Source organism: Otolemur garnettii, unplaced genomic scaffold (genome assembly GCF_000181295.1).
Source record: "Otolemur garnettii isolate 467f Iridium unplaced genomic scaffold, OtoGar3 scaffold00168, whole genome shotgun sequence".
NCBI classification, from domain to species: Eukaryota; Metazoa; Chordata; class Mammalia; order Primates; family Galagidae; genus Otolemur; species Otolemur garnettii.
This window is the reverse complement of record NW_003852563.1, coordinates 807,014-816,162: the sequence shown is the minus strand read 5'-3', so window position 1 is coordinate 816,162 and position 9,149 is coordinate 807,014. Positions and strand designations below refer to the sequence as shown.

The 9,149-nt window shown below is 36.6% G+C and overlaps 1 protein-coding gene across 1 annotated transcript in view; it reads left to right on the top strand.

Annotated features, from left to right (window-relative positions):
* Window positions 1-8,598, top strand: part of RRP15 (ribosomal RNA processing 15 homolog) — a 44,049-nt gene extending 35,451 nt beyond the window's left edge. The window contains exon 5 of the mRNA XM_003800138.3: window positions 8,271-8,598. Coding sequence (XP_003800186.1) covers window positions 8,271-8,414 — 144 coding nt within the window. The 3' untranslated portion in view covers window positions 8,415-8,598. The remainder of the gene's footprint in view (window positions 1-8,270) is intronic.
* Window positions 8,599-9,149: the final 551 nt, after the last annotated feature.

Genomic DNA, 9,149 nt, shown 5'->3' with positions numbered 1-9,149 from the left:
TTTGCTTGGATCTTATAAATTACTTGTCTGAATCTGGAAACTATACATGAATTTGGAAACTGTACAAATAATTAACAGAAATGAAGCCCCACTGGGTTACCATCCAGGAATACCATCTTTAGAAAAACAGTTAAAATTAATTAAGACAGATTTGTAGAGGGATGGAAAAGGCAAACATTGATCAAAGCAGTGGGAATTATTTATTAAGAATACTTTAAGAATCAGAAAAATTGGTAGTGTTGATAGGGGTTTTCCGTGTCATCTTAGGTCTAAAATCTTCATTGGGTCTCTTGTGCATTCTGGATTGAAATCTTTCATGATCATTGGGATGTTAGAATATCTTGCAGGGCTAGAAAATCATGGACAGCTTGTAAAGATTAGGGCTGCTAAAGATCACTTCTGTTGATTTCTACCAAAATGCATTTCTTATATTATGGGATTTTCTAAGGACCCTTCATTTTACAGGTAGAAATTTTAAATAGGCTTTAATCAATTGTAGGTTAGATTACTAATTATAATTGTAAATAGCTTACTAAACATTTTTTAACAATGAAGGTATTAAGGTGAATTTAGCCAGTGTTAAGAATCTTCTCTAATTTAGGTAAAACTAAATTAAAATGAATACTGAACATTCTTGTTTGGGAAAGCTGTGAAAGAAATGATTGCTAATTGCTAAATATGGATATAACTATACTGTTTAGTTTTTAGGGTTTGACTTTAATTGTTCCCTTTTAAAATGAAATGAAGTTAAGCTCCTGATTATTTGGTGTTAGACTAATGAATAATTCTCAACCTCCTTTTTCAGTGTTCTTTTCAGTAGCTGCCCATGTATGTTTCAACTTTGTAATGGAGGCTGATGAACAGTTTTAAGGGTTGTCTTCATCTTCAAAATTGACAGATGGCTTCTGTAAGATCTTGGTCAAACATTTGTATATAACCAGTCTATTAGGGGTAGGGACTATTTTATTTCCTTCTATCACTTGGTTTTTATTACATTTTTGCATTTAATTAGATTTATTTATTTATAGTTTTTGGCCAGGCCTGGATTTGAACCTGCCCCCTCCAGCATATGGGGCCGGCTCCCTACTCCTTTGAGCCACAGGCACTTCCCTAGTTTTGTTTTTTAATTGATAAAAAAAGCACAAGCGTTATCTTTTTTAATTAGATTTAGATTCAATATCAATATCAGGGTACAAAAGATTAGGTTACAGGGTTTACCTTTCTTAGACAAGGTCCCTTTTGTAATTGTGTCTTGCCCCAGGAGATGTGCCGTATACCCTTAGACTGTGCTCACTAGGTGGGAGCACACTAACCCCCTCCCTCCTCTCCTCTCTCCCTCCCCACCCAACCTGAATGAATTGAGTTGTTCTCTTGTGTGGGCATGTATTAATTTGTCTGTTGGTTTCATATTAGTATTGGTACACTGGATACTTGCTTTTCCATTCTTGTGATACTTGACTAAAAAGCATGTGTTTCAACTCCATCCAGGTTCATACAAATCATGTAAAGCAGGGGTCCTCAAACTTTTTAAATAGGGGGCCAGTTCACTGTCCCTCAAACCATTGGAGGGCCGGACTGGGGGCCCTGGGATGAGTTGGCTGCTAAGCAGGACAGGCCGCGGTGGCAAAAACACGCGGTGGACCAGATAAATGTCCTAGGCGGGCTGGGTGCAGCCCGGGGGCCGTAGTTTGAGGATGCGTGGTGTAAAGTCTCCGTCTTTTTCATGGCTGAGTAGTATTCCACAGTATAAATATACCACCGTTTATTAACCCATTCATAGGTTGGCAGGCACTTGGTTGAATCTTGAGCTGTGATAAATGATCTAGTGTTGATGTTCTTATGATAAAATGTTTTGTTTTCTTCTCTGTAGGTGCTTAGTAATGGGATTTCAGGATCAAATGGAAGGTCTGTTTTGAGTTTTTTGAGGATTCTCCATACTTCTTTCCAGAGAGGCTGTTAATTAGTTTGCAACATGTAAAAGTTTCTCTTCTGTAAAAGAGTTATCTTGTAGGTGGCTTTAGGTCATTGAATCAGTGCTGTCTTTAAACAACACTGAGAAACTCCGTAAGTTGATGAATTTTGATTATTACAGTTTATGTTTAGATCTTAACAGAACTTCTACCTAATGCTGATAAATATCTGTGTCTAGCATGTATAGTAGGGTTAACTTTATCTTACATTATTTTTATACCCAGGTTAAGAAATTTCTTATTTATTTCAAGTCTTGTACCTTTAAAACTTTCTAATTCGCAGTATCGGAGTCACTAGCTTCACTAAGATTCAAATCCAGAACTCTCTTGGTTCTTATTCCTATTCCTACAATTTCCTGTTGTAAAAAGAATATGTCAAAGTGCCACTACTTGTATTTTACAAACAAAACAGAAAACCCTTCATTCTCATATCTTAACATTTAATGAAATTTATTCAGGGCTTTCCCCAAGTCAGCTTTTCCAGTGAAAGATACATTCAGAATTTTCCTCCGGAGTTCTTTTTTTCTTATATTAATCTCTGATCTACCGTTTCTTTGTGGGTGTTCAGAGTGTTTAGGAAGTTTTTGTAATTAATGGTAAATCATGTATGTAGAAAAGATACAGTAAATTGAAATGATAGGACTCTAATGAGTAATACAATGTACCGCAAATCTGACTTTAATATAAGTTATCTCAAACGCATTCAGGCCTTTTCACGAGTATGTGTGTAGTAGTACTTGTTCTGCTGTGTAGTTCATATAACAGGTGACTTCCTCTGCCTACTCCCCACACATCCTGCCCCAGGGCGCCTCCTCCTACTCCTCTAGCCGGTTCTGTTGGCATTTATATATCTCTGTATTCTTAACTAATAAGCACATGGTTACATCGTTTGATTCATCAGTTTGAGATGTTATCTGTTAGCTTCACAGTATGGCAGGCAGAGATTTAGTTTTCCTGCATAGTTTCCTCTCCCTTTCAATATGGCTGTTTTATAATTATGTGTTAAATCAATATTTAGCATTCATTATTATGTCTGTGCAGGTATCATTTATAGCCAAATGTCATAGTCCATATTTAGGTTTCCATTTTATTTATTTTTCTTGGAGGTAATAATTGTCATGATTTTTCACATTTAATTTTCCTGACTTATCAAATTCAAGCAACTTGAGGTACCATATCTCTTGTAATCGTTCCCCTTTGTCTGAGCTGATAGCTGTCTTAGGCTGCTTCATGTCCTCATTCTGGAACTTAAATTTTCTGGGTTCCTGGGGGGTTCTTCTTGACTGAATTGAATGTCCTCTTTCCTAGTTCTTATATCCTTCTCGTTTCTTGATTTTGTCTCACTTTTTAGTAAAGCATCTCCTTCACTGGTTTTGTCTGGCTGACATGCTGTGCAGGGCAGATGGCATGGTGAGGACAGCTCTCAGCAGCTGCCTTCCCTGCTCCGCACGGCTGCAGGTCGTCCTTTATGCCTGATGGGGAGCTGTCAGCCTGGCATCCCCATTCGCTTTCATCCTTTTCTTTCTGCAATTCCCTTTTCCTTCTTTCTCTTGGCAGTTCACCCATTTTCTCCATCCCATGTGGTTGGCTTTTGGTTTACTCTGTCCTTTTGTGGCGGGCAGTAGTTTCCTGAGGAAGGCTACATTGAAGGAAATCTTCGGGAACCTCAGATATCTGAAAGTACCCCATTCAGCCCTCACAAGGACTGGTATTAAGAACAACAATACTTCGGCATTTTGAAAGTATTTGTTGCTTCTTTGGCCAGTCTAAATCTGTTTTGTCCTGATGATTTGTATGTATGTGACTTGCTTTGTTTTCTTTCTGGAAGCTTATGGGATTTTCTTTTAGTTCCCAATGTCCCCAAAGTCTCACACAGTTATCTCTGTGGAGGTGTATAGGGCACTCCAGAGGGCTCTGTTCCATCCGGAAATGTGTGTTTCACTTTGGGACATTTTCTTGAAGTACTTCATTGGTTTTCTCCCATACATTTTTGTTATTCCCTTTGCGTATCTCGTGTTCATTGTCTTTTGAACCCTTTGGGCTGGTCCTCCAGTTATCTTTCTTTTTCTTATATTTTTTCTTTTTGTTATGTTTTCTGGACACTTTCTTAAGCTGTATCTTCTCATCTTTGTGTTAAGCTTTTTAATTTCTGCCAACATGTTTCTAATTTCAAACTCTTTGTTACTGTTTTTATGGTATTTCAAAAATAGCAGCTGTTGTTATTTTGTGGATATATTTTATCTCTTTGAGGATATTATTGATATTTTCTCCTAAATTTTCTTCCATTTGAATATTTTCTTTTTTCTAGAAGTAGCTTTTGAAATTTTGGTGTTAGTGTTGTACTCTACCTTCTTGCTGATAATTCTGAGTTGTCTTTTTATGATGCCCTTGTAAGCTCTGAGCATGTGGACTGCCTGCCTTATGGATTGGCAGCTGGTCAGCTTTTCTTTTCTTTTCTGGTTTTTTTTTTTTTTTTTTTTGAGACAGAATCTCACTATGTTGCCCTGAGTAGAGTGCTGTGGCATCACAGCTCACAGCAACCTCAGACTTCTGGGCGATTCTCTTGCCTTAAACTCCTAAGTAGCTGGGACTACAGGTGCCCTCCACAATGCCCGGCTACTACTATTTATTTATCTTTTTGGTTGTAGTTGTCATTGTTTTTTGATAGGCCCAGGCTGGGTTCGAACCCGCCAGCTCTGGTGTATGTGGTGGCGCCTTAGCTTTTGAGCTCTAGGTGCTGAGCCTGGTCATCTTTTCTATGGAATATTCCTGATGTCTTACCTAAGGGAGAGCTCTGCTCACTAGCATTTCAGGAGCCCAGTATGAGAAGAGACTGAGGTTCATTATTTGGTTGGTGTATGTATGTAACTTAATCTCATTTTTGGTACTGTACCTGTGTGTTTCTCTGTGCTGCTATTACCTCTCCGGAAGTCCAAAACCCCAGTTTTTTTTTTTTTTTTTCCTTTCTTTTTTTTGAGACAGAGTCTCAAGCTTTTGCCCTGGGTAGAGTGCCGTGGTGTCACAGCTCACCACAACCTCAAACTCTTGGGCTTAAGTGATTCTTCTTGCCTCAGCCTCTCTAGTAGCTGGGACTACAGGCACCTACCACAAGGCCCAGCTATTTTGTTATTGTAATTGTCATTGTTGTTTGGCGGGCCTGGGCTGGATTCGAACCTGCCAGCTCCCGTGCATGTGGCTGGTGCCCTAGCCGCTGACCTACAGGCACTGAGCCAAACCCCCAGTTTTCTGGCAGCATAATGTGGAATGGGAAGAGGGTGGTCTAGAGATCTCCTTGTTTCTCAGAACATAACTGTTATCCCCAGTTCTCTTTATTTGTGTTGCTATTGTCTCTTCTGATCTTGTCCTTTAAGTAACATCTTTAAAACAACAAATCACTTTTCTGTAGTTTTGTGGCATATTGCAATTGAGCAAAACTAGTTGTTTTATGTTCAGACTGCCACCTTAGCATGGGCCACCTGTCTCTTTTCTTGTTACATATTTCTTAAGCAAATGTAGACATTAAAATTAAGAGTCATTATGTTGCCTTGAAAACAAAGTATTCTTTTTTGAGCCTCCATCATGGTAGACAGATGTTATGTAAAATATCTGCTTTGAAAGTATATGAACCTACACTTGTTTGTAATAAATTTTCTATTGTCCCTTTTTTTTCCACCATATTGTTGCTACATGGTATTAAAATGCTACTGTGATGTTAGCTAGAATGACGTATTTAAAGCAGGGCTTTAATACATTGCAGAGGCTAATATTGGATTTCCAAAATCTAAAATTGGACTTTCTAATATCATTCCTTCTTATCCATAAAGTGTACTTGGTCTTATAACAGTGAATGAAAATTGTCACAAAGATATATTTGTTTAAAGCAAAGAAATAATTGTGCATCAAAATCAGGGAATGGCTGGGCTGTACCAGGGAGTTTCTGATTCAGTAGTTCTGGGATGACGCTGGAGATTTGGAATTGCTAACAAACTTCCAAGTAATACTCATGCTAATCCTGCTGATCTGAGGGGTTACACTTTAAGAACCACTGTACTGTTACCTTAACAACAGCCCCCAAAATATTGCCAAAGTTCCCCTATAAAGCTTTACTTTCTTCAAATTGGTCAGTTGAACCAAACTTTGAACTTACTCCATCACTGCTTTCATTGCCTAAGAAATGTATTTACAGTAACCACTGTAACCATTCTAGACAAGCGTGGGAGAACACTGGTCTCATAGTTTTAATTAACACATTCTTTCCTTAGTCTACTATTCTTTTCTTTCTTTCTGAACTACATAAAGTTTTGTCTGTGTTCTTTGTTTCCTACCTTCTTCTCTTCATTCTGTTGTTGCCTCCAGCTATTCTGGTGTGACCCGGTAGAGAAGTAATTCAGTCCAGCAGAGCTTGCTTGGTCTGATTGAGCTCTCCTGTGGCAACCCTGTGCATTGAAGTTAGTTGTATAGGATCAGCTGAGTGCCCTTGGCTGGTACAAGTTGATTATGTTGATAGCATAGTGGGTGTAGTTGTCTAAATGTGGAGGCTTAATGTTGAGATTGCCCACGTTCATATGTAAACACAAATATCAAAGGCAGCACATGTCTTTCCTAGTTAGCGATTTGGATATGGCTATACACTTCTTAGAATATAATTGAAAACTTTGAATTTTTAATTTGACAGGACAAGTGTTAGAATTGTTGGTTCTGAGTGGACCTTTGTTCATTATGAACAGGTCTTTCTTTTATGTAAGTTAAGGAGATTGGCAAAGAAAATGTGGATTGAATCAGGGAAAATAACTTTTTATCCAGTTAGGTAACATAATCTAATTGAAGAAGAATTTCGGTTTTAGGAGTATAGGTTTGATGTGGTAGAAGCGGGAGATGGAGAGTTACTAGCCTATTCCGAGGGGAGAGTTCTAAATTACCTTCCCCTTTCATTGTTCTCCTATCAGTGTGTCATGCAAAGCATGCAATTGTCTTGTAATTGTTGGTTTTTCAGTATCACAGATTTTATTTTTGTTTCTTTTGTTGGTTAAATTATAGTAACGAGTTTTAATCTTTGATTTAGCCAATTCTGAAATCTTTGATCAAATTTATGTACTATCCAGTCTTCAGATTATATTTAAGCACTATCTCTGCTTGATATCTTGACAGTAGGAAGACAAGAGGGAGCCAGTTGGACATTTTTCCTGTTTATAATAGTGCCCTTTTTTTTTTTTTTTTTTTTTTCTTAAATGGGATGAGTGCTTCAGGGCTATGTTCTTTAAAATAAAGGGAAGTTTCAGAGTTAGGTAAGTAATCTCTTTTATAACTATCTTTTCTTTTAAAATTTGCTTTCTACATGGTTAATGACCCCATAATGAAAACACTGTTTTCCAGCCAAATGTCACCGAGTTCTTATCTTGCATATTTAGATTGTTATTTAACAAAGTTTTATGTTTCTGTGAATAGGGTAAATATATATGCATAGATTGTTAGCCCTCTGAAGATAGGGACTTTGTTTTGTCCATCAGTATATTTCCAGCCCTAAGAACAGTGTTCAATACTCAGTTAATTATTAGTAAATATTATGTAGGGGTGAATGAGAAATCTCATAGCTTGTGGTTCTGCATTTTTTGTGTTACTTAATACCACAAGGTGGTACTGTTGTACCATGAAATGAGAGCCTAGTTTTTAGACCCTCTTACATAGTACTACATAAATCCTGTGACTAACTGAAATGAGTTGACCACCTATTATGTTTATTGCCTGGTTCATTTATTTATAATTTTAACATGTGATTAGTCCTTGATAGTGTGATTGAGTCAGGCAGTGAGATCATAATCTAAATAAGGAACATTTGGTTTAAATTTTTATAAAATGTTAAATGAGGTGGCATCTGTAAAAACCTAGCACGATACTAAGGTTAGTTTTCTTTTCTCCCATTCACTTTACCTTAAGTCAAAAGCTTTTCTTAAATTTCTATTTGTGTTGAAATAATTTGTCAAAAATTTTCTAATGAATTATCACTAAAGGGAAAATAATATTGTAAGTCTGTTTGGTTGTTAAAAATTTTAGTAGTTGACACCAAACCTAGATTTTGCTGTATTTCACCCCCCATCCTCAAAGTTTTTATTTTGCTTGTGTGTGTCTTTATGGGGTTGCTAAAATATTTTATTAATGTATAGTTCTTTATTATATACTTGTACATGTATGATCATAGTGTACAAAGTCACTGTGTTGATTTTACCCTATTGTAAAGCTGTGGTGCTTGGACCTTTTCATTTCTTTCTGACTGAATTGACTTTGGAATATTTTGATTCTCAGACTGAAGGGAAATCAGAAGAGGGCCCAAGTTGGACTATCCTACGTGATGATTTCATGATGGGAGCATCTATGAAAGACTGGGACAAGGAAAGTGATGGGCCAGATGACAGCAGACCAGGATCTGCAAGTGACTCTGATACGTAAAGCCATGTAGGAGACATTTGCAATCACTTGCTGTCTCCTACAAAACACGTTTCATTCTCTTACAGTTGGGAAGTTATAAGGATACCATGTGTAAGAAAGCCTGAAGACTTTTACCAGCTTTGGTAAAGGGGGAATACTGGTCTTCCCCCTTTTCATGTAAATTATATTAAGATTATATTTTCAATTCTTCTATAGTTTTAAATATTATTCCTCAAAAAAATTGTAAAAAGAAATATTTCTGCTTAACCAGCAAGATATACTTTTTGCCAGGATCATTACATGTTTACAGATTGGTCATGTCTGTTGGTGTGTTATTTTAGAATCACCATTATCCAGAAATGTAGTACAATTCATAATTAAAATAAACTTTTTGAAATTAATATTTCTATAGTTTTTGGAAATAATTGCTGTTCTTTTGTATGTTTAGGGAATAAAACCTCTGTAGTAAAGACCTACTAAGTACTAAGGTAAGACCTCTGTAGTAAAATTTAAAATTACAGTATTTTTGATTTTGGTTGGTGATTTTAATTTTAGATAATCTGGCAAATATGGCTTAAACATCAAAGTTCTACTTTTATATTATTTCTTTTTATTTACTAAGTGGTGCACATAATGATGTAGGTTTTCTTTAAGTGTTAGGCTATTTTTGTATGATGGATTACTGAGTTGGAAATTCTCATTTTAACTTATACAGGGAGACATAATTTCTTAGGAAGCACATTTCACATGTATTAA